The sequence below is a fragment of the Diabrotica virgifera genome, chromosome 6 (assembly GCF_917563875.1).
Source record: "Diabrotica virgifera virgifera chromosome 6, PGI_DIABVI_V3a".
Classification (NCBI taxonomy): domain Eukaryota; kingdom Metazoa; phylum Arthropoda; class Insecta; order Coleoptera; family Chrysomelidae; genus Diabrotica; species Diabrotica virgifera.
The window spans coordinates 214,576,807-214,603,287 of NC_065448.1; the positions used below are offsets into that span (position 1 = coordinate 214,576,807).

A 26,481-nucleotide genomic window follows, 5' to 3' on the forward strand; every position below is an offset into this window, starting at 1 on the left:
TTTATTGAAAATGGACATGTGGTATTCTTATGGCAGTAGCATCTTAAGAAAAAATTATAGTGACATTTGGATACCCCATAAAAAATTTATGGGGGTTTTGTTCCTTTAAACCCCCCTCTCCCAAACTTTTGTGTACGTTCCAAGTAAATTATTATGGTAGTACCATTAGTTAAACACAATGTTTTTAAAACTTTTTTGGCTCTTAGTACTTTTTCGAAAAGTCAGTTTTTATCAAGATATTTTGAATATTTGTCAAATCCACCACATATTTGTATATGGTTAAATACGATTATGGTGACTTGGTAATAATATGAAAATTTATGTATGATTTACATTTTTAGGTATATTTTGAACCATTTTAAAAAAGAAGCCACATCTCGATAAAAGGTGCCTTCTCGAAAAAATACAAAGAGGCAAAAAAGTTTTAAAAATACTGTGTTTAACTAATGGCACTGCAGTAATATTTTAATTGGAATGTATGCAAACATTTGGGGGGTTTAAAAGAACAAAACCCCCATAAAATTTTTATGTAAACATATAAAAAAATAAGCCTTAACTCGATAAAAACTGCCTTAACGAAAAAATACTAAGAGGCAAATTTAACTAATGGTACCACAATAATAATTTGATTGAGACGTACACAAAAGTTTGGGAGGGTTTAAGGGAACAAAACCCCCATAAAATTTTTATGGGGTGCACAAATTTCACTATAGTTTTTCTTTAAGATGTTCCTGTCATAAGAATGCCACATTCCATTTTCAATAAAAAATCTCTAATGGCTTTCGATATATTCAAAAAAATCGATTTTCATTTTATAACTTCAAAGGGCCGTAACTTTTTTTATGTGCATATTTGTACTAAGGTAAGTTAGGTTCATTCGAACTATTTTTGGTCTCAGAATATGTGATTTCATTTATGACCTGTATTTTCGTTACACCCTGTATTGATTCCTTTGTGAAGTAAAATTTTACCTCCACCATTTTACCAATTTTGCCATACCTGTGAAGTATGGTAAGTGCTAGAGTGTCTGTATCAAAACTCTGTGCTTAAAAACTGATTTTATGCTGGTACTCTATCTATATTATGTCGTTTCTCTAATATGGATTGAATTACTTACTCCATTAACTTAACCAGAATTTAGGTAATGCATCACTTAATAATTCAAACCTGAAACCCACGCTGTTTTCACATAGCAGTATCTTATTGGTCCTTCTCTGTTTCTTGTACCTAAGAGACACCTTCTATTATTTTTTATATATATATATATATATATATATATATATACAAAATATGCATAAGATGGAATGCAACCACAGACACGTGTTTCTGACTTATTAGTCGTCATCAGTATGGTATAGCCAAACAGGAGCAACGAAACCAATTTGTGGCTGTAATGTTAGATATATAATATATATAATATATAATATATATAATATATATATAATATAATATATATATATATCTATCTTCTTATATGACCGTATCATTTCAATCAAATCTCGCCCATATAGGTAAACTTCTTCTTCTAGGTAAGTCCTCTTATTCGTCCCATTTCTTATTCTGTCTGATGGCATTCCATCTATCTTTCAGCTAGGTTACTGTGCTTATTTTGTTTATAATTTAGTTTACTGCACCGTATTTTTTTCACTAACTTACCATATATTGGTGTTTTGGTTTGTACATTTAAGTGCCTATTACACCAGATGCAATTCATCATCATCATTCTCTTTGCCTTATCCCTATGCGGGGTCGGCTTCCCTAATTGCATTTCTCCACACAATTCTATCTTGTGTCATATCAGTGTTAATCCCCTTTACCAACATGTCCTGCCTTATCGTCTCCCCCAGGTCTTCTTTGGTCTTCCTCTCCTACTCTTTCCAGGAATCTGCATTTCAGCTATTCTTCGTATTGGATGATTAACATCTTGACGTTGAACATGACCAAACCATCTTAACCTATGCTCTCTCATTTTGGCATCAATTGGTGCCACACCTAGACTTCCCCTAATATACTCATTTTTAATTTTATCCTTCTTTGTCACTCCACTCATCCATCTAAGCATTCTCATTTCCGCCACATGCATTCGTTGTTCCTCTTTCTTTTTCACTGCCTAACATTCAGTTCCGTACATCATAACCGGTCATAGCTGTTTTATAGAATTTTCCCTTCAGCTTCATTGGAATTTTTCTGTCACACAACACACCACTCGCTTCTTTCCACTTTATCCATCCAGCCCTAATTCTACTGCAGGCATCTCCATTTATTTCTCCATTACTCTATAATACCGATCCTAGGTACTTAAAACTATTGCTTTTCACAATCATTTCTCCATCCAAAAATACCATTTTATTTGTAGCAACTCCATCTTTAAATGAACATTCCAAATACTCTGTTTTTGTCCTACTAAGTTTTAAACCTTTTTCCTCCAGAGCTTGTCTCCACTGTTCCAGTTTTTGTTCTAAGTCTCTTTCACTATTTCCTATTAACACTATATCATCAGCATACATTAGGCACCATGGAATGCTACCCTGTAGTTTCGCTGTTATCTGGTCCAAAACTAATGAGAATAAATAATGACTAAGCACCGAGCCTATCCTACTTTCACCTGAAATTTATCAGTCTATCCCACACCTGTCCTAACACTAGTCGTTACTCCCTCATACAAATATCTCACAATCTTTACATATTCGCCATATTCGCTATTATTGAGTGCCCAAAACAGAATCTCTCGAGGAACTCTATCATACGCTTTCTCAAGATCAATGAATACCATATGAGCGTTGGCCCTTTATTCCCGTATTTTTCCATCAGTTGCCTTACAATGAAAATTGCATCCGTTGTTGATCTGCCTGCATAAAGCCAAATTGATTATGGGATATTTTGGTTTCTTCACGTATCCGTCTATCAATAACTCTCTCCCATATTTTCATGGTGTGGCTAAGTAGTTTTATAGCCCTGTAGTTTGTGCATTGTTGTATGTCTCCCTTGTTTTTGTAGACAGGTACTAATATACTGCTGCTCCATTCGTCTGGCATTTGTCCAACTTCCATAATTCTATTAAATAGACCTGCTAGCCAACTTATTCCTGTCTCTCCCAATGCTCTCCATACTTCCCCGGGAATATAATCTGGTCCGACTGCTTTTCCTTTCTTTATTTTTTGAAGCGCTTAAGCCACTTCCACGTTTGTTATTCTGGTAACCATTGCTGTTACTGTCTCCGTTAACTCCACAGGCTGTCTGTCAAATTCTTCATTTAATAAACTGTCAAAATACTTTCTCCATCTCTTTTTGACATCCTTTTCGTGAATTAGTATTTTATTATTTTCATCTCGGATACATCCAATCTGATTAAAATCTTTTGCTTTATTTGCTCTCTGTTTGGCTATTTTATATATCTTCGTTTCGCCTTCCCTGGTATCAAGTTGATCGTATATATAGGTTTGAATACGCTTCTGCTTTAACTTTTGCTACTGCTAATTTCGCTTCCTTTTTGGCGACCATATAGTTTTGTTTTTTGCAATTCACTTATCTAATTGCAATAGTTATCCTTCCTAGCCTTTTTTAATCTCTTCTTATGTTAACGCTTATTTCGTACACGTTGTACAGTTGTTCTAATATCTAAATATGGTGTATGTATGATTTATAGGCCATAAAGCTAGCCTGATTTTCACCCAGTTTGACCTTGTCGCACGTTGTACCTTTTTTTTAGTATTATTAGTATAGTTTTTCCATTAATAACATTTTTACATACTTTATTCAACAATTGATTCACCAAAATCTTATAGAATTAATCTATGTCTTTGATTTTAGTTGCGTCCAAGGAAACGAACACGTTTTACTTCAAGCTGTACAGATAGATTACGATCCAAACAATCCAAAATTCGGAGCAAGTCCCAAAGACTCTTTTTCTGGACTCTATGTAGATTGGGCTCTGGAAGAAACAAATCTATGTAAAGGTGACAGGTAAGCAATACTACGCTTAAAAACTGGAATATAGAAAACAAAAAATTCAAAATTGTGTAATTAATTAAATACTCGACCTGAAAGTAATAGTAGGGGAGCAAAGTATGCTAAATGTGCAGTCACTCGAGCGTTATGGGGACCTATTGGGTTGTGAAGAGTAGGTCCTAAAACCAAAAAAAATTAAGTAAAGTTTTCCATTTTAGTGGTCGCTTACCATTTTTTAATTTAATTTTCCATTTCCAATAATCGTTTTTTCCGATTATAACGCCATCTATCCATAATTCGAAAAAATGTTTCGAATAAAAGTTACTTATTTTTACGTAAGTAATCCAAATCTGTAATAAAAAATGGGGGCTCCTATTTAAGATTTTAAAGTAACCCCCACTCCACCTCCGTGGGGGTACTGTGTTTGGTGCCATTCGATAGATTTTTCAAAAGTATTGAATGTATTTTACAGTTTTTCGATCTGATGTTCATTTCGCGAAATATCACGGAATTCGTATTTAAAATATTAAATTTACCCCCCACCCCTCTCCGTGGGAAGTCGTGTTTGGTATCATTCGATAGATTTTAAAAAAATATTGAGCACATATTTTTTAGTTTTTCGATCTGTCATTCATTTCGCGAAATATTCGCTTTTTTCTTAAGAAAGTTTAAGACTCACCCATTTCCTTACGCCCGGGTCAAATCGTCAGATTTTTGAAATATACACTCTTTTGCATGTACTTAATACTTAACTTACCTTATCTTAATCTGACAATTTCAAGTATTTTTAAGGATAGATTTTTTTTTCGGGCTCCCTTAACGAACTCCCCTGTGTTAAGAGCCAATAATGGTAGAGGTACATCTGCAGGGTACCAGGTTTCTCCCCATACGCTAATCTGACGCGCTCGAGTAACTGCAAAAACCCCTGCTTGGGCTCCCCTACCATAACGTGATTAAAAAAGGATTGGCCAAATAAGTAAATGTATTTTTCCACCTACCTCTACCGAAATTATACTTTTCCGGACCTGATTGTAGGGAGCAAAGTTGTACTTTTCCTCCCTAGGGAGGAAAAGTAAAAGTGACGTCATGGTATTTCATTCATGAAATATAACTCATTGACGCCCTGTACAATATATATTTTCTAACATTATCTAGTATCTATACATTTTAACGTTTATTTATAAAACACCCTGTATTTTGCAGAATGGTAAAAACAGTAAATTGCTATTGTGATTTAACAATGTTTACATTAATAATTTGACTTATATTTGACAGTTGACAGTTATATTGTACCTACTTGTTAGTTTTAGTTCTAATAAATTTTGTTGGTTAGTTTTTTTTTTGTTTTAATGGCATGGACTTTATGTCAATCATTAAAAAAAAACTAACCAACAAAATTTATTAGAACTAAAACTACCAAGTAGGTTAGTTACATAAATAAATTAAGTAAAAATTAAACAATTACTTGTTATTTGAGGAAGGTGGAAAAACCACCTGTTACGTATAACATGGGAGTAAAGTGCCTTTTCCTCCCTTGAATGATTACTGCCCTCCGCTACGCGTTGGGCAGTAAACTTCATTCTCGCGAGGAAAAGTAGCACTTTCCTCCCTTGTTATACAAATAGCTATTTAATATTCGCATCGAAAACTAGTTATATTAATTTTGTTAATAGTTGGTATTTTTTTAAGCTTTTTAATTACGTGTTAAAAATATCTTCTCATACGCTATATAAAGAAATATATATATCTCCAAAAATACGCTTTCAAAAAAAAATAATGCATTTTTAGCTTATGTACAAAAAAATAGGTACACTGAACCTACGCACAGTGTTCAAAATTGGTCAAAACGTGATCGAAACTAAATTTGTTTTAACTGTAAAAGTTATCTCGCTGAAAACTTGGAATATTTGAGGTATTATACCGTATAACAAGTATATAATAATAGAGGTCGTTTTTTTAGTTTTCATCCCTTCATTAGGGGGTGAATCACTTAAAAAATATCGTTATACAGGGTGTTTCATTAAGAATGTCCAATCTTTGAGTTGTAGATTTTAGACCTCAAAATATTAGGATTTAACCCAAATCACTTAAATAAAATGTGGTCCCTTACAGAGTTACGGGGTGTTTTATTTAAAAATTTAAAAACTATTTTTGCTCAGTGGCTTAAAACTTTTCGACGTATCCTTTTCATACCTCACACAAAGTATAGGTACTGTACACCCCACAAAATTTTGTTAAACAAACGTTTCTGGATATTACCAGAGGCGTACGACAGGGGACAGTGAATGGTTGACCCTTCCCAAATTCTACGCCACTGGCGGAAATGCCATTTTAGCGCAATTTTTCGACTCTCCAATACTTTCTATGTAAATAACATACACTTCATTCGCAACGATAAAGTCAATAGTTTTCGAGATATTTGAAGTTAAACATGTAACGGCACCGATATTTGATTAATGTATTGTGCCGCTTAATTTTAAAATTAAAATATCTCTAAAATCAATGATTTTATCGTTAACGACGTTCTACACCTTCGGCAAAGAATTAAGGATTTGCATGAAATTTTTGTATGTTATAGTTTACTTCAAAAAACTAAGACTTGATTTTTTTAAAATTGTTTTACCGTGCCGTTTAATTACTATTAAGGGTCAAAGTTAAGTTTTAACATGGGCTCTTATGGGAATTTTTAAAAAGTTAATAACTTTTGACCCAAATTTACGATTTTTAATTATTAGTGCTTAAATTAAAGGTTTTTTGTAAGGAATAACATATTAAAAAATGAGGATTGTTTACCGTACCATTTATTTTTAATTTATTTATTATAATTAATTCCGTAATTTATTCCGTAATTTCAGTAATTTTATTATAATTTATTTTTATAAAGTATTCAATACTGAAACATATGATTTGAGTATTCTGCTATAAATGCATTGTTGCCAACTTTCGCTTGCATATAAGTCTTCCCCCCTTTCCTCTGAGAGGCATACCCCGCAACGAAGGTGTAGAACGTCGTTAAGACCGAAGAGTATATTATTCATTCATAATGATAAAATCATAAGTTTTCGAGATACATATTTGAAATTAAAAATTCAGCAGCACAATACATTAATCAAAATATATGTGCCGTTACCTACTTGTTTAAGTTCAAATATCTCGAAAACTAATGATTTATCGTTAGGATTGAGGAGTATGTTATTTACATAGAGAGTGTATTCTCTATTGAGGAATAGCACTACGTCATCAAAAATAAAATCTCTTTTCGTAGTCCTAACAAATAACATGTGTTTGACATACATGTAAACAATACGTACGAGTGCAATTATTATTAATTCAGACCAAATGCGCGTGGCTCTCGATGCAAACTTATGTGCAATGTACTCAGTTGCGCAACTTTGCGCAGTTTGTCTTATATATTTTTTTATTCCTTACATTGTAATCTTTCATTTAGTGAAGGATCTAATGTGGCACAAGATGGCACAATAAACGTAATACGCTGTCAAACATTAATTTTATCAAAAATTGTATAGCTTTTTAGACAGCTGATGATATCAAAATCACCTTTCCGTGAAGCTAACTATGCTATTTTAATCTTTAAAGTATGTACTTTTATCCCAAATAATTGCTTTTATATTAGCTATCCACATAAATTAAGTAAAATAATCAAAGTAAAAGGCAGCCTCTGAGGATTTAAATTTGATGTATAAAATTATATTGAATTTTGTACTTTTGATCATTAATACATCTGGCCCTAACAAACATAAAAAATCAATTTTTGCTAAGAAGTTGCATCATGAGTAGTACAAAAAAACCCCTTAATTTCGGCATTCTCAGATTTATTTTTTTTGTACTTACCATCACGTTTTCTTCAATTTTGAACACTGTGCTACGGGTCTACAAAAATAGCCATATTTTTAAAAAGCGTCAACTATGCGTGTGAATTTTTTAGAAATTTCAAAATTGATCATTTACATCCCACCTAAAAAAATTAAAACGAAAAATGAGATTTTTGTTAGTGATGCTAGGGGAAAGGGGGATAATGGGTTCAAATTGCGCTGAGTCTTATTTTTTTAATCACATAGAATGTACAAAAATGAATTCTGGAAGTGAGGGCATTTTGCCCATCTTAACGGGGGGGTACATTTTACTTTATTTATCGGGTTCAAGTGCCACGGAAAATTGACGACATAGTGCTCATACGTTTTCTTTTAAGTTCTAATATTTAAGATATAGACTCTTACAATGCCTAAAATGAGAAGAAAATTTTTCCTATACTAGCTCTTAATCTATAACACAGGCCTACAGAAAAAAAATTGTTGAAGGTGCCGTGAATCTTTAAGCTGATTTTTACTATATTAGGGGCGATAAATCGAAATATGGATTTCGTTTTTTTTATCAGCTCTAGTTTTATGGATATGACAGAATCCGAAATTAGAGTTTTAATATTTGAGATAATGAAGAATATGCTATTCAATGGACTGTACACTGTTAATTAAACTTATTCCTCAGTATATATTTGTTGTTCTCACTGTATTATGCCTTATTTATGCAAGAAATAATACTTTAATGTCGTTACATTACTATTTTATAAGGAAATAGAACAGCTTGGAGAGTATTTTTTAACATTTAAAATGATAAATTTACCACTTGTAAACCCATGCAACCTCCACCTAATAATGGCTCATAGCCCATGGACCATGCTTCGCCTACATAGGAAGGAAGCTTCCCCAGATAAGTATCGAAAAACTAAAAGCTGGAATCTTTGATGGACCACAGATCAGACTTCTTACAAAGGATCCGGCTTTTGTGGGGTCAATGAATGAGGTAGAGAAAAAAGCTCGGCTTTCATTTGTGGATATGAAAAATTTTCTGGGAAATCACAAAAGTGAAAACTATGTTGAGCTGGTAAACCATTTGCTGAATAACTTCCAATCACTTGGATGGAATATGAGCATCAAAGTCAACTATCTTCACAGCCACCTGAACCGTTTCGCTGAAAACTTAGGTGACACAAGTGAGGAGCAAGGTGAGAGATTTCACCAAGAGATAAAAACCATTGAGGACCGCTGCCAAGGAAGATGGGACACCCATATGAAGGCAGATTTTTGCTGGGGTTTGAAGAGAGACTGTTTAAATGTTCATTCCAGGAGATCACGCAAGCGAAGCTACCGATACGTCAAGTAAAATTTTTGTTCTATTTTGTTAGTTTTTTTCCCAAAACTAATTGTATATCTGTTTCATTGTGCAAAGGGTTTTATTGTAGTTAAATGGCAGACTAATGGCAGTTAAATTCGCAGACGACATAAATTTGTTCTCTGACAACTTCAAGGAGATATGCGCAATGCTACATGAACTTCAGTTAGTGTGTGCCAGTGTAGGTCTTAAAATAAACATCTCCAAAACAAAATTCATGACAAACCTATTACCTAGCGGAAATATTAATATTGGAGACAACGAAGTAGAGCTAGTGGAAAAATACATAAACTTTGGACACGAAATAAAGTGCACAAGAGACAACTCAACATGCGAACTACGAAGGAGAATAAACCTAGAATGGGCAGCCTATGTAAAACTCTAAGACATCTTTAAAAGCGATATACCAATTTCTTTAAAACGTAAAACATGTGACCAATGTGTGTTGCCTGTGGTGACTTATGGTGCCGAAACTTTGGCATTGATGGCTACAACTTCTAAAATGGTGCAAATAGCTCAGAGGAATATGAAAAGGTCAATGCTGAGTATATCGCTTCGTGACCGAGTTGGAAATTAAGACTTAGACTAAGAACATGAGTTACCGATGTAATTTCCCGAATTGCCACCCTGAAATGGAACTGGGCCGGGCACGTCGCTGTGATGGGAGGTGGACGAAGAGATTACTTGAGTGGAGGCCGAGATTAGACAAAAGAAGTAGAGGAAGACCCCCTACTCGTTGGACTGACGATCTCAAGAAAATGTCAAGAAATTGGATGCAAAGTGCTCAAAATGGAGCAAAATGGACAAAAATGAGGGAGGCCTATGTCCAGCAGCGGACGCAAAGGGCTGGATGATGATGATGAAATGGCTTAAAATATACGTATTTTTTAATTGTGTGGTTTTTATTTAAATTTATTATATCCATATCAGCATATTCGTATTTTAATGCATAAAAGCTGGCATGACCTACGTTATCTTGAAAACTAGAGCTGATAGTGCAAAACTAAAGCCATATTCGGAATCAGCACCCCAAATATACCTAAAATCAGCTCTAAACACTTTGGCACCAAAAACACTGTAGGCCTGTGAATAGAGCATTACGTTTTCTAACAATTTTGAAACCTAAACTCATCAATTCCCTCTTGCATCTGCGTGTAAATGATAATAATAACAAATAGTTATTCCATAAGGCGTTGCTAATATTTTTACTTCACAACTCGTTCTACTTTTATTTCCTCTGCATTGTATTGCATTACAGCATGTAATTGATTTGAAACTTAAGGTGTGCTCCATGATTTAGTAATATGTGTTGGCAGGCAGTTTTAAATTAATACAAGAACATCGTTGTTGATGAATTCAAATTTCATATTTTTAATTAAATTTGACAATGATTGATTGATCCAGCCCGAGGGAGTACATTTTTGAGGATGAGCACTGTTTATATAAGTTCCATGTCATGATCTAAATTCGAAACTAATTAAATAAATGTTACAAAAAGGTATCCATCTAAACATATAAATTAAGTATAAATAATTGATGGATTCGACCGTTACTTGATGTAAAATCATTTTATCGCCAACCGTCACTAAAGTCATTTATTATGCCACCATTTGCGGCAGTAAAGTAACACTTTATTGTACTGAAAGAAGAATTTTACTTTACCTGCCGCGATTAATCAAATTAACTGAGATTAAATGTAAGTAATTGGTCGATGGCAGTAATCGATTATTTATTTGAGTGACCTTAAAATTTATTTACTTTAATTATTAAAAATATTGTACAAAATTTACGTTATTATTAATTAAAATGTCAGAAAATGAAATTTTGTAGTATTTTGCAATTATATTTATAAAACATAAATCAAAACTTTACAGATTTAGTAATTAGGTACCTATTCAATATTGATACCTAACAACTATCGATTAAACGTCGAAATCGGTTATCATGCAAGCAAGAGCCTTCTGTCATTACTGTCATACGAAATTTTTATTTTGTGTAAAAGTAAAAGAATTCTTAAATCTTTTAAGTTTCGTATTAATGCGAATATAGTATGAAATGGTGTTTTTGTTAATTCGATTATATTATATAGGACGGTGATAGATATTTAGGTACTGATAATTTGTTAGCAAATATATTTATTTAGCTTTTTTTCTATTCATCACGGCAAATCAACTTCGCTGCGGCAGGCTACACTCTACACTTCATAAACAATGACGTAACTATTAACGGTATTTTTAATTTTTGGTATTTTACTTTACTTTAAGTATTAAAATTAGTATATTATTTAAATATAAATACGATAAAACTGTTTAAAATATATTTATTTCGTTGAAATCATGATAATAGAAGAATAACTTCTTTCGTGCGTACAAAGTACACACACTCTTTTTTCATTAGAAGGATGTAATTAAGTACCAAAGTGTTAAGTAAGTGTTAATGTTTTTTATGATAGGCGATAAAATTTTGTATGCACCACGTCAGTAAAGACTCTTGATCAAACTCGTCCGTTATTCGCCTTGCTCGCTACGCTCGCTCGGCTCATAATATCAGACTCGTTCGATAAAGAGTCACTTTACTGACTCGGTACATGAATAACTATTATCTAACAATAAAACACTGAAAACTTTTTTTTCAATACTTCCACAAAATTTATTATAAGTTAATGTCATGTGTCTAAGGCATAGGCGCAAAATGTCACTCTAACGTGTTTTAAATGCATTCATTTTTTTCGAATCCTGAAAAAACTAATAAATATTTTTGAGAAATTTAAATTAGACCAGTAAGGATCTGTTTTTAGGTGGATGTGAGAGGTGGCATTCAGATTTTTGCGGATAAAATTAGGTGATAACTTCGTTAATAATAATTGATTTATGCTCCTTCTCAAATATGCCCGGAACATTAATAAAAAAAATAAAATATTTAAAAATTTCAAAAAATTTCGTTTTTTTTTCTATTTTTTTGCTTATAACTTTAACTAAGATATAACTAAGATAATTAAATTTTCTATCAGATGCGATTGATCTTGCACAACAAAAACTAGAACATACAAAGATTTGTCAATTTTTTTACATCTAAAGAAGTACTCCACCTATCTAATGCACCTTACAGAATTGAAATCGGGTTGTTTAAGCAGCCTCAGCAATGTTTTAAAGTTATAAACAATTTTTTGGCTTATAAACAAATTAGTCCTGTGGCCAGGAGGGGGTGCTACGGGCTCCTTTATTTAGATGGACTTACCCAAGATTTTTATGTATTTTTTGACCCGTAGAACACGATTTTTTTGGGTAACAGTTGATCCGGATGTCGATAAGATTGTTATAAACAAAGAACTTGAGGAATTACATAACATCGATTTTTCGCGAAATAAAACATTTTTTTTGTATTTCTTGGGTAATTCTAAGCAAAAAATGTTCTTACAAGTTTTTTTGTAGGATGCAGGAAGTTTTCGAGATAAACGCAGTGGAACTTTCAAAAATTCGAAAAATTGCAATTTTTGAACGCGAATAACTTTTGATTAAAAAATAAAATAGCAATTCTGCTGACAGCATTTGAAAGTTTAAGTCAAATTATACCGGTTTTAATTATCTGCATTGCTAAAAATTAATTTTTTTATTATTAAACAAAGCTATTTGTTTATAAACCAAAAAATTGTTTATAAGTTTAAACCATTGCTGAGGCCCCTTAAATAATCCGATTTTAATTCTGTAAAGTGTATTAGATAGGTAGAGAACCTCTTTATATGTCAAAAAATTAAACAACTTCTAAATAGTCTACTTTTTGTTCAGAAAGATTTTAAAAAATTTGAACTTTTTTAAAAACATTAGATTGCAAATTGATTATGCAAAATCTATTAGGTCGATTTTAATAAAATTTGGTACACGGTTTAAGTATGTTACAAAGAATTTCCTAAGCGAATTACTAAGGTTCTAAGTGCCACCAAAGTGGTTAAAAACATTGAATAACAACAGGCGTATTTTGCCCCCTTATTTTGTATTTATTGCTATATTGCAGAAAAGGTAATACGTTAAGACATTTTTGACCAGTCGTATATCATACAAAATTCAATTATCTTTATTTTATTTCTGTACGACGTTGTTCCAAAACGAATCGTTTTAAAGTTATAAGCAAAGAAAGCAGAAAAAAATCGACGTTTTTCGAAATTTTTAAATATTTTAATTTTTTTATTAATGTTCCGGGCATATTTGAGAAGGAGCATAAGTCAATTATTATTACTGAAGGTGTCACCTAACTTTATCTGCAAAAATCCGAATGCCACCTTTCACATCCAAAAATAGACGTTTTTTCACAGATCCTTACTGGTCTATATTCTATATGGTTGGAGAGATAGAAGCGGATTTTGTGCGTGATAAGTAATATGGAAAAACTATACGGGGATATGTTAAATTAGTTGTGTATATGACTTTCCCCAACGACCGGAAACCAGAGTGGGGGACGAGGGTAGTTATAAGGGGTCAAAGTCGCGGTTTTTATTATTTTTTTTTGTAACGCTCATGATCGAGATAGTGCACCAAAATTTGGGAATAAGTAGGTTATGACGTAACTAAGTAAAATCTCCAGGGGTGGAACGCTGCGTGACCGACAAAGGGGTGGGGGTACTAGAGATTTTTGTGACGCAGCACAATATTTGTCGCCCACGCAGCGTTCCGCCCCTGGAGACTTTACTTAGTAATGTCATGATCTACTTATTCCCAAATTTTGGTGCACTATCTCGATCACGAACGGCAAAAAAACCCCTTATATTTTTATACTCATCCCTGCCTACCATCCCTTAGTATCCCAAGTAACGTTCCGCCACTTAAGATTTTACTTAGTTACGTCATGACCTACTTACTCCAAAATTTTGGCGCACTATCTCTATCATGAGCGTCACAAAAATAATAATAAAAACCGTGATATTTACCCCTTATAACTACCCTCGTCCCCCACTCTGGTTTCCGCCTGTGGGGATTTTACTTAGTTATGTCATGGTCTACTTATTCCCAAATTTTGGTGCACTATCTCAATTACGAACGTCGCAAATAACCCCTTATATTTTTTATATTCACCCCTGCCCCACCCCTTTGTCGGCCGCACAGCGTTCCACCCCTGGAGATTTTACTTAGTTACGTCATGACCTACTTATTTCCAAATTTTGGTGCACTATTTCAATCATGAGGGTCACAAAAAAAAATAATAAAAACGGCGACTTTGACCTCTTATAACTACCCTCGTCCCCCACTCTGGTTTCCGCCTCTGGGGATTTTACTTAGTTATGTCATGGTCTACTTATTCCCAAACTTTGGTGCACTATCTCAATCACGAACGTCGCAAATAACCCCTTATATTTTTTATATTCACCCCTGCCCCACCCCTTTGTCGGCCACACAGCGTTCCACCCCTGGAGATTTTACTTAGTTACGTCATGACTTACTTATTTCCAAATTTTGGTGCACTATTTCAATCATGAGCGTCACAAAAAAAATAATAAAAACCGCGACTTTGACCCCTTTTAACTACCCTCGTCCCCCACTCTGGTTTCCGGCCGTTGGGGAAAGTCATGAACACAACTAATTCAACATATGCCCGTATAGTTTTTCCATATTATTTATCACGCACAAAATCCGCTCCCAGCTCTTAGACTATTAGAATAAACAAAAAGTTTCTTTTGAATGAGACATTTGAAATTAAAAATCACACTAAATTTTCTCTTCTTTTTCACCCCTGTAACTTATTAAAATAAACATTATAGAAGTTTTCAGGGACCCTCGGTAATGATGTAATCTTTAATTTTGCGTTTAAATTTTTCAAAAATACTTATTAGTTTTCTCAGGTTCCGAAAAAAATGAATGCCTTTAAAATACGTTAGAGTGACATTTTGCGCCTATGCCCTTAAAGTCTCTAACTGAATAGGTTTAGAAATTGGGAGCAGTTTTTCTCACAATAATTTAATAATATTGAATTCACAATAAACAGAATAATATTGAAAGTTACAGAACAGAATTAGTGCACAAATATTCTCGCTTTAAAAATTACCAGACTGCAAAACGAACATGAGTTCTCCGTATTTCATAAACCTACTCATACTGATACAACTACGTATACACAGATCATCATCCCATCCTACACAACATAAATTAACAGCCTGCCATAGCATGTTACATAGTTTGACAGAAATTCCCATATAACTTCGAGATAGAATTGAACATCATTAAGCAAATAATAGTAAACAATGAGTACAACCAACAATCAATTAACAACATTTTAAACCAAAAACTGCATAAGGTAGCCCTGAAATTAGGCTCCCGCCATAACAAAAAAAACCCATTAGCTTTTGTTCTATTACCAGAGAACGGCAGTTCTCGTCAGTGGCGCACACACACCCCCCTACACGCGTACCTATATATAGGTACACGAAATTTTCGATTTTCTAAATTTGACTGAATTGAAAATTGGGCCAACTCCCATCTTAAGCTTCAGGAAAAGACTCACCCATTCATATGTCAACCATTCATTTTGGTCCAAGGGTGTGGATTTTACGGCCCTTCCTATTTAGAGTCTGTTTTTCGTTCTCGTCCGACCCTTACGGCTTCTAATAGTGCCGGAATGGGACGTTTCATCGCCGCCGGTTCATCGCCGCCGTTTCGATGCCGCCGGTTCATCACCAGTCCATTTCATCGCCGGCCGTTTCATCGCCAGTTAGTTAGTTGATCTTGTATTATGGGAGATGACACGACACGACGTTAAATTCAGTTCAAAACTTGTGACAAATAAATAGATAAAAAATATTATTATATTAATTTACTGTTCTATTTCTACTTCCCCTAAATTTGAAATACTAAACAATATTAAATTTGTAGTGTTAAATTATATTTTATATTATAAAAGTTTAAAAGTCTATTAAAAGATTAAGTATGGCAACAGGAATGGTCATATCTCGCATTTACTAGAATTCCTAATTAATACTAAAACTAAATAATAAATATAACTGTCGAAAATTTGTCGAAAATTCGGAAATATATCAGTTAGCGTTTAATTGACTGGCGATGAACCGGCGGCATCGAAACGGCGGCGATGAACCGTCCTAGACCCTAATAGTGCTGATCATTACCTTTCCAACTCATGTCTAATTTTTAATATCAATTATACCATTCAAAAATTACCGAGCTCAGAAATATGACTCAATTTCTATTTAAAAAGGGGAAAATGTTTGTGGATATGTATGTATGTATGTGGAAAAGTTAAACCGATCTGAATTTTTTTTCTGTGTTTGAAGAGGGGGTCAGGGGCGATTCAGAACCGGTGTATTTTTTAAATTTTGACCAACCATAAGCCAGCTATAGGGCTTGGTAGGTACAAAATGGCATATTTTTGAGGGTATATATCTTCAGTTTAAGAAGAGACAGGAGAACTGCAAATGCACCAAATCAATAGTGTTGAGATATGCTTTCAAATGATGTCTAAGCCGTCAGGATAAGACATACACACGGCTCAGTATAGCCGAAAAACTGAAAAACAAACTTTGAAAATTTTGGTTTTTCGACAATTACTCAAAATTTCAACCTACGAATTGCGCCAATAACTGAGAGTTTGTAGGAGGACTTTAGACGAATCTAACGGCGTATACCTCATATCCGGGAAAATTCGAATTTTTAGGTTATAGGCTTCATAAGTATGATCAAATCTATTTCCTATGGGAAAAAACGGTTTTTCAAGCTCAATAATTCCTGTAATAGCTTTGGATATCATACTTGACCTAACATGCATCAGATACTACTTGTCAATACGTTTCAAACTCATGTTTAGTGATCAAAATCGGTTAAGCCGTTTAGAAGTTATTAAGCTACAAAAGTTTAATCCAATTAACGATTACTCCCGAAATGGTTTATGTAGTTGTAGTGGTTACGACGCTAAATTATTGGCCATCCCAATATTTTTTTCAATCTATTTCGAATAGAAAAAAATCTAGTGTACATTCGATGGACTCTAGATCATTTGGGAGATAATGCGACAAAGGCGACCATTTATAAAGCTTAACGTGTAATCGAGGAACATTGCATTCAACTTCATACATTTAATTTATAAATAACTTTGAAAAACTCCTGATACAAGAATAAAAAACCGCTAAACGCCGTAAAAATGAGTGGCGCATACAATATTCCAGCTACAAAAGATCTGATATGAATATTACGTGGCGCGAAAATGAATTTTCATTTTGATGCAAAACAAAATTCTAGTTTTATTTTAAAAGATTTTTCCATAATATTTGCTAAGTTTGAAGTAAACGCGCCACAAAATAAAACTAGAATTTTGTTTTGCATCAAAATGAATATACATTTTCGCGCCACGTAATATTCATATCAGATCTTTTGTAGCTGGAATATTGTATGCGCCACTCGTTTTTACGGCGTTTAGCGGTTTTTTATTCTTGTCACCTATACAGGCAATATAATATATTATGTACAACAAAAATATCCAAACATATAAAAAAGAAAGGAGTTACACCAGTTTTTAGGACTTTCAGCTATCAAGTTAGGCAAATACATTACGAACAAGAAGAGCCAAAAGAAAAAGCAATTATAGAGTGGTGAATACAAACTAGCATGTGGTGGCCAGCCCCTGTCGCCAATCCTCGGCACTGTGGCGTCCATTACAAAACTATTGGGGCTACAAAATCGCATGTTTAAGCCACTTGGTGGATCCACTCAGTAGCGCTGCAAAGTGGCTCGTCTGTTTTGGTATTTACTTACTTATTTTCCCCGTGGCGTCACAACTATTCGTGGGTTTTAGCCGATTCGGCAACATGCCTACACTCTTCTCTGTCTTAAGCAATCTCTATCCAGTTCCCCACGTCCATAGCTTTCAGGTCCCTGCTATTATTTTGCCACTAGGAGTCCACGTGGTCTTTGCTATCCAATTGGTCACAATTCTTGTGAGGTCAAGGGTTCTTGTGAGGTCTCCACTCAAGCAATTTTTTATCCATCTGTCATTTTTCATTCTTGCAACATGTCCCGCTCATCTCCATTTTTGTTAATATTGTAGAGTTGTCGTTTTATATTGTCGTTTTTTGTGATTAACTATATAAAGTTTGGTCTGAAAATTGAGAAGATTGAGAGAATTTAAGAGTACAACATGGCAATCTCCCACAATAACTTTTCGCTACTTGATTACACAATTTTCAGCGTGAATCACATTTTTACAAATAAATAGTTACTATCATCTACTTATTAAATTATCTGAGAGAGTTCCAGCATAAATTATGTTAAGAGTCTTTTGTTTTCAAAGAACAAATGTCAATTATCTATTAATATTGGTATTGTAAGCCATTGAAACGTGAGAAACCAAATGCCAAAGCTTGAATAATACGACTAAATAATATCTTCATTTTTAGAAAAAGTGATTTATTATTAAAAGTGCCCATTTTTGTAGTGAGAGTAGAATTTAAAAAAAAAGTTGATATTATCAACAATGTTACTGTAATGTGGTGAAATTTAAGATTTTATTAATTTAATGATAATTAATTACTGATGAGTAATTTCACTGCTTTTGTTTTGTGAGGACTGTCTGTTCGGGAATTAGGGTAAACAGACAGTGCAACAGAATTGTTCAAATTCTAGATTAACCAGAACACCTCGTTTCACATAGTTTCAGTATAGGATTTATTTAATTTGACAAGAAATTGACTTGAGAATGAAGTGACGTTTGTTGAAGTGTCCGGCTGCATTAATTTCGTAGCCTACTTTTCTCTTATCTTGTTTGGTTTTTAGTAGTAGGTACTTCATAATGTCCCATTATTTAGATGATTGTCTCTTTAGTTTTGCATCTAGCCATAAAGACAAAAATTAGATAGACTTGAAGTACTTTAATTCTTTTCAAAACAGATCTCGTCAAGATTGATATGTTACCTACCAAACCCGATTTCAGGACAAACTAGTTTGGCCCAAGCCTAACTAGTTTATTCTGAAGTAGTTCGGCCTAGGCCAAACTAGTTTATTCTGATATAATAAAGATTTACACTTCAGGATATACTAGTACGGCCTAGTCTAAACCAATTTAGCCGAGTCGAAAGTAATTTAGCGAACATGTCGTAAGGACTTTTACATTCGGGGAATTTCCAAATCACGTCCCAACAGGGATGGCAAAAAAAATTATACATCGATATATTATATCATATTATTATGATACATCGAATGAAGATATTGATACATGCTATAAATCAATATATTCTTGTATAATTAAATAATATAAAAAATAATACATAAAAGTATGAGGTTTTCTCCAAAAATTAAAAGAAAAGATGCACTTACGAATAAAATCGAGTACGAATTAATATTGTTTTCACCAATTTTGAAAAATGTGAAAACATTGAATTATCCACGTCTGTCTGTCCTTCCGTCTGTCTGTCTGTCCGTGAACTCAACTCCTCCGTCATTATACCAGGTAGAATGACAAATCAGGTGTCAAATGAAAGCTTATAATCCAAGGATGGTACTAAAGGTGAGAAATTTGACCTAGGTTGTCTGTCCGTCCGACCGCTAATATAACTCAATATTATTGTTTGTTTGTTACGAATAATTATAATTTTAATAAAAAAGATTATTTTTCCAAGAACAAAGTATTTTATTCAATTTATTATTTATATTAAGCCGTATTATTTCGCTGAATTATTTTCTTCCTCTTAGCTTTTTCCCATTATGAGTTTGTCGTTTTCGTCTTCCATAGCACTCTATTCTCCCAGTCGCCATCTCTGAGGTCTCTATCTATCATAGCATTTCCTATGTGAGTTTTCCATCTCACAGCACATCTTCCTCTTCGTCTTCCTCCCCGCTGGTCCCAGTCCAGTAATCTTTTCGGCCACCTGTGCTCCAGCATTCTTTGTAAATACCCGTACCATTTCAGGGCTCTACTTTTACTACCACAACATTTTGTAATTGAGCATTCTACTTTTATACTGTCTCATATTTACTCTGTTCTAATTCTATCCTACCTGGTGATTTGTAGACACCTTCTCATAAACTCCAATTCAACTGTTCGTATTTTATTTCGTATTATTGTTGTCACTGACCATTTTTCCGCTCTTGTAGGGTAATATTCAGCACTATGCCCTGAAAAATCCTTTTTTGTTTTCTTTAGTTAGAGTGTTCTTCCATATCACTCCATGGAGTGCTTTCGTGGCTTGTTTTTCCCGTACTATTTTCATTTCTATATTTTTCATACAAGTGCCATCTCGGTTTATCATTTACCCTAAATACTTAAAAGTCTTATAACTTTTACGTTTAAATCAGCAACCAATCTGTAATTAATTACTTTCGACTAGATTAAATTGGTTTAGACTAGGCTAAACTTGTTTATCCTGATATAAAAACATACACTTCAGGATAAACTAGTTTGGCCTGAAGTGTGTGTGTTTATATCAGGATAAACTAGTTTGGCCTAGGCCAAACTAGTTTGTCCTGAAATCGGGTTTGGCCGGTAACAGATACACTTTTCTTTTGGTAACAGATACACTTCAAACCAATTGGTAAAACAGTTATTCCAGTCTTCAATTGACACCTGCAAAATCGCTGTTTTAAAGTCATCGATGGTTTCTTCTGATGACTGGAATCGCTGCCCACGCATTGAATTCGATGTTTTGAAGCTCCAAAAACTCTATTGTCTTTTGGCCAGTGTGAACACTTGCATTGTCCTGATGTAGGATGATTCGCCATTGTGTGTTGCTTTGTCGGAGTTTCGCGATAACTTCTGGTAAACAAACGGTTATATACCAAGAATCTGTGGTAATTTGGTAAGACGTTGTAATTTCGTATAATTTTTGAGTTTAGAATCAGTTGTTACTTGTTACAGTTGTTGTAAGAGTTTTTATTATCATATTTCAATTTGTCTCTGACTTCATTTATATGATTACTTTTTACTGGATTACTCATTAATTATAATGTTATTATTTACAGAAAAAGACGCAATTATTATTGACAGGCAAAATGAGTATCTACCTAATTAAAGTTATTTATCAATATTACTAAGACATGTGGCGAACATATTTATCAGATCTATATAGCTTAATTATTTACAACTTATTGCCCCAATCTATCTATGAAAAAAATAATCGATTTCACGTAACAATCTTATATAGGTTTTTAAGTTTCTGAAAGGTATGAGGGATAGCTGATGAGAAATACTTGAAAATGTACAGCTGGCTTTGCTTTGCTTTTTTTTAATCGTAAAAAGTAAAAAAATCAATTTTTTGCTTATAAAACGTTCTCTATATATTTATAGTTCTTTATTTGCTAGTTTCTAAATTAAATGACATATATAAAGAATTGTCCGAGATATTGTAAAAAGCCCTTATTTTTGCAGTGATTTATAAATGTTAATAACTTTCTTCTTTTGCATAATGAAATATATCTACATACACTCAACTCCCGTTTATCCGCAAGCGGATTATCCGCGACTCTGTAGAAGCTTTTTTTAATATTAATGAAAACTTATTTTATAAACCGGGTCTATGTATTATCTTTACTATTATAAATATAATATAAAACAAGCTGAAAATGCGAGCATTGTCATAACGAAAACTTTGTATATTTACGTATTTTAATTCATAATATGGAAAATTTCTATTATGAAAAGTACTTTAGAATTAATAATTATGTTTTAATGTGCAATTATATCATTCTAATTTAAATGTTATGAACTATAAAGATAGTTTACTCTTGATCGAAATTCATATTTTTTATATACCTCGTATAAAATTAATCAAATTTTATACAAGGTGTTCCAAAAGTAGTGGAACGGTCGAATATTTCGCGAACTGAACATCGGATCGAAAAACTGAAAAATACGTGTTCAATCATTTTCAAAAATCTATCCAATGACACCAAACACCAACCTCCACTACACCCCCTGGAGGTGGGGTGGGGGGTAACTTTAAAATCTCAAATGGAAACCCCTAGATTTTCTTGCAGATTTGGATTCGTTACGTAAAAGTAAGCAACTTTTATTCAAGACATTTTTTCGAACTGTGGATAGATGGCGCTATAATTGGGAAAAACGATTTATCCTGATACCATGGGTAAATTATAGAAACGGTCTAATATCTCGAGAAATACACTTCCAAATGAGAAACCAAACAAATTTTTTTAATACTTTTCGAAAACCTATCGAATAACACTAAACATGACCCTCCAACCCACCCCCCTGGAGGTGGGGTGGGTTAACCCCACCCCATTAAACCATTTTACTCTAAAATGTATAGGTAAGGAACTTTTTTTACAAAAAGTAAGTATTTTATCGAAAAAATATTGTACAGTAGAAGCTCAGGTGTAGCTAATGAAAAGTAGGTTCTTACTCGTCAAATTTCGAAAAGTGCTTAATTTTTTGGTTATTTTACGTTGAAATATTTGATTTTGAATTTGACCAATAAGAACCTACGTTTCATTGGCTACAACTCTGCTTCTACTGGTTTATAGAGCTTATAAATAACCGTTTTGTTCACTTTTTTATAAGCTATAATATTTGTATTAAGAATTTTTTTTGATAAAATACTTCCTTTTGAATTATTTGCGAAACGTTTATATAAACGTGGTTTTTTTTGTTGAAAAATGAAGATTTTCACTCGCGAGTAACTCAAAAGGACAAAAGAGAAAAAACTGTATAGAATAAAAGTTGAATAGAATTAGTCACTTTATCCATTTCCGGACTTATTTGAACGTATATTTTTTCACCCCTCAGAAGGGGTGAAACTCACCTCCAGGGCAAAAGCACACATCGGCAAAAATTACTTTTTTTCTTTGACATGTTAGCTATGTGTATGCCAAATTGCATGTCAATCCAAGTGGTTCTTTGAAATCCGGAGGTTTTGCAATATTTTACAGTGAGTGAATGGACTATATATTATGATGTATCTTCTGAGATGCCTAAAAAAACAACTCTAAAAAGGAAGCAGCGAATTTGTACCAACGAACGGTCGATTAAAGAATTCTCGTTAACCAATCCATTATCTAGAGCAATAAAATTGCCGATTTAATATATACTGTTATTGTTTCACGCCAGTCAGCAACAGGCCCCTTAACCTTAAGAATGGGTACGGGTATATACCGGAAAACCATTATTTTGATGAGAATAAAAACAGCAATCGAAACTCACCACCCGTGTATCCGGTATACACCTGCGTTATGTTACATCGTCTGAGTCTTTTTTGTTACAAAGTGAGAATAAAAGTAAGTTAATGAGTATCATTCTAACATGTGAATTGGAACTTCCTAATTCATTTCTTAAAAGAGACGAATAAAAAAAATTTAAAATAACAAAAAAGGTATAAAAAGAATGCAGCTAATTCTTTATTGTTCTTACGATACAAGAGAGAAGGAAAAGAGAAATAATAAGATTGTATTTAGGTAACCGCATATTGGCGGCCCTAGGCACCGGCAAGATCTTCTTGTCGATAGCTCTCACCCCTGAACTCGATGACAGCCCAACTGGAACTTATTTTCCGATCTCACCAAACTCCAATCTTCTAAAATTCAACGCCTTCTCTAGAAATCATTCAATCCTCCCAAGAATAATTCTACGTCCAATCACCAGACTTGACAACCAGTTCATCAAAATCTTCACCAATAGAAAAGAATAAAATCGATCTCTGACGAACCTCTAATTCTATGTCAGCCAATAAGAACCCACTCATTTTCTGTAAGCAGTTTCCTCTAGGTTCCCATCAAAAATGCTTAAGTCAGCTCTAACGAATAATCTCAACTCAGGCAGTTGAAAGACCCTATCGCTACTTATGGAATTTATTATATCAACACCCTAGCTCTAACATAAACATTTTCCAGACTTTTTGTCTCACAAAGTCATTAAATCCTTTTGATCCTGAGCCGAAGAATAAACACGTGCTCTACTTATTAAGAATTATGAGCAAAATTCCTTTGACGGTGTTAGATAAATCAAAAAAATGGAGATACGAACACGCCTGAGAATCGAGAAAAACTACGTCAAATTTCAGAGAACGGTCAGATAAACAAAATACACAAAATTTAATATTGTGAGAAAACGAATTACGTAATACGAAAGATCTGTTAGAAACTTACGATTCTTTGATAAACAAATATGAATTTAACGAATCTAACATACAGCGCGTAGCGAAAGTCAGTGATTAGAAAATACTAATGACCTTTGCACCCGTTACAAGAGGCCCTTCGTTACTACGGAAAATGAACATTCAGTGACATTAATGAAAATTAATGTTTTACAGCTTGTCACAGAGAACACCAAGAAACAGGTTTCGCAAATATTCAGGTGAAGATATCAATAAAATATTAGTTAAAATGATTTAAAAAGACAGACACTCCCCTTCGGGTCGTGAAATAAAAACTGCCAAAGTATCACTCGGGATACAAATTTATAATTTTAGAAATCTCGTGCAATTACTACTGATTATTTCATTCATAGAGATTTTGACCAATAGAAACCTTCAAAAATAAAAATTTTATCGATATTTTTTTTTATGATAATCATCAATAATCGTCAAGTAGCGCGACAGATGTCCCTCATTGCTATGCAAAAATAAACATTCAGTGACATTAATGACAATTAATATTTTACAAGTTGTCAATGAGAACATCATGAGCAGGTTTAGCAAATATTCAGGCGAAGATATCAATAAAATATTAGTTAAAATGTCTGTTAAAATAAAATAATCTTACCGAATTACACTCGAGCTCTTAAAAATTACCGATTTCTATTGCCCTCGTGACAATTTGGCATAAGTTCCCTCCCCTTCGGGCCGGGAAATTAAAACTGTCAAATGTGACTCGGGATACAAATCGGTAATTTTAGAGCTTTTGTGTAATTATAAGTGATAATCGAAGAAAAACTAAGCAAAACGAACTTTGACAGAAAAAATAGCTCTTGTTTAAAATTTGACTTGCAAATAGTTTCAAGCTAACACCATGTTTGGTATAACCTCACATAATTGACCGCTTACAACAGTTCTTGAGTGTTATGTTAATTATTCGCAATTTGCTGATAATAATGTTAAATAATGGTTAAATAATGTGCGAGTAAATCTGCAGAAATGTTCTCAGGCGAGTATAGAAAGAAAACCGTTTTATTCTTGCGTTTATTTTTCACAACAATTTTTAAGGTCATAAAATTATAGTAGATAAATTATGCCGTAGGGAATCCTTCCATTGTTCGAAGAAGATTTAAAATTTACAAATTGCACTTTCCAAACAAGGAAATGAAATAATAACGCTTTGTATTTACCTGTTATACATGTACCTACGCTAGACACTATTCGATATAGTCTATGTTGTGAGACCACTCTCTTTTGAAAAATTTTTTGATTTGTGGGTAGAAATTGTGTAAACAATTTTTTTAAACAAATTCAAAACGGCATCTTTTTTGCTCGGAAAATATTTTTTTGGGTTTTTTTGGGCTATTTTAAACAAAAAAGGTCTCTTCATGTTTCACAAAAGTTAATAGTTTTCGAGTTATCACCGTTTTAAAATCTGAAAAATGCGAAAACAGACATTTTTGAGGCTTGAAAACTCATATGTAAAGCATTATTTTTGAGGTTGCCAAGTGCCTAAAGTTAAGTTTCAAAATACAACTTTAAATAGGTAATCGGGGATGATTTGAGTTTTTTTTTCTCTGATTCTGGCCTTGGTTTAGAACTAGAACCTTTAGCCACGTAATTGTATAACTTATCACTAACTCAGGTGTAATGTGTAGTGTGTGTGTTGAGTAAGTGTCTTGTTACTTTGCAAAGTCGACGTCATTGTCTTTGCAAAGAGACGCTAATTGTATCCGAACGTCTGCTAGTGGAGTCACTGAAGGTTTTCACCTCCGATTTCGTTGAACCTTCATCGATTTTCATGAAAATTGGTGAGTAGTTAGAAGATACTTCAAGGAACAAAGGTGACATGATGCCAACTTGCGCTTTTACCCTGGGGGTGGATGCCACCCCTCCTCGGGGGTGAAAATTATTTTATTAAAAATAACCCCACAATTCGATAGAGGGACAAATTATAAGCAAAATTTGCTATATAAATTTACTAACATAAATCAATACTTTTTGAGTTATTAAATATCAAAGATTTTATTTTTTCTTAAAAAATACATGTTTTAAAGCTGTTTTTCACGTATTACTCAAAAACTATAACCTTTTGTAAAAAAGCTATAATTACCAAAATTAAAGATAATAAAAAATTTAATACACTCCTCACTTAAAAAACTAAACTAACGTTATTTCAAAGTGAGTTATGGGTAATTGAATGTATATTTTTTTCGACGAGTACTCAAATCTAATTATTCAAGCTTACATAACGGGAAAACGATGCATATATACTT

The 26,481-nt window shown here is 33.3% G+C and overlaps 1 protein-coding gene across 2 annotated transcripts in view; it reads left to right on the forward strand.

The window, feature by feature from the left end:
- LOC126887199 (uncharacterized) overlaps positions 1 to 26,481 on the forward strand; it is a 505,416-nt gene that overhangs the window by 447,111 nt on the left and 31,824 nt on the right. For both annotated transcript variants that reach the window (XM_050654594.1, XM_050654595.1), the window contains one exon: positions 3,811 to 3,963. In XM_050654594.1, coding sequence (XP_050510551.1) covers positions 3,811 to 3,963 — 153 coding nt within the window. The remainder of the gene's footprint in view (positions 1 to 3,810; positions 3,964 to 26,481) is intronic.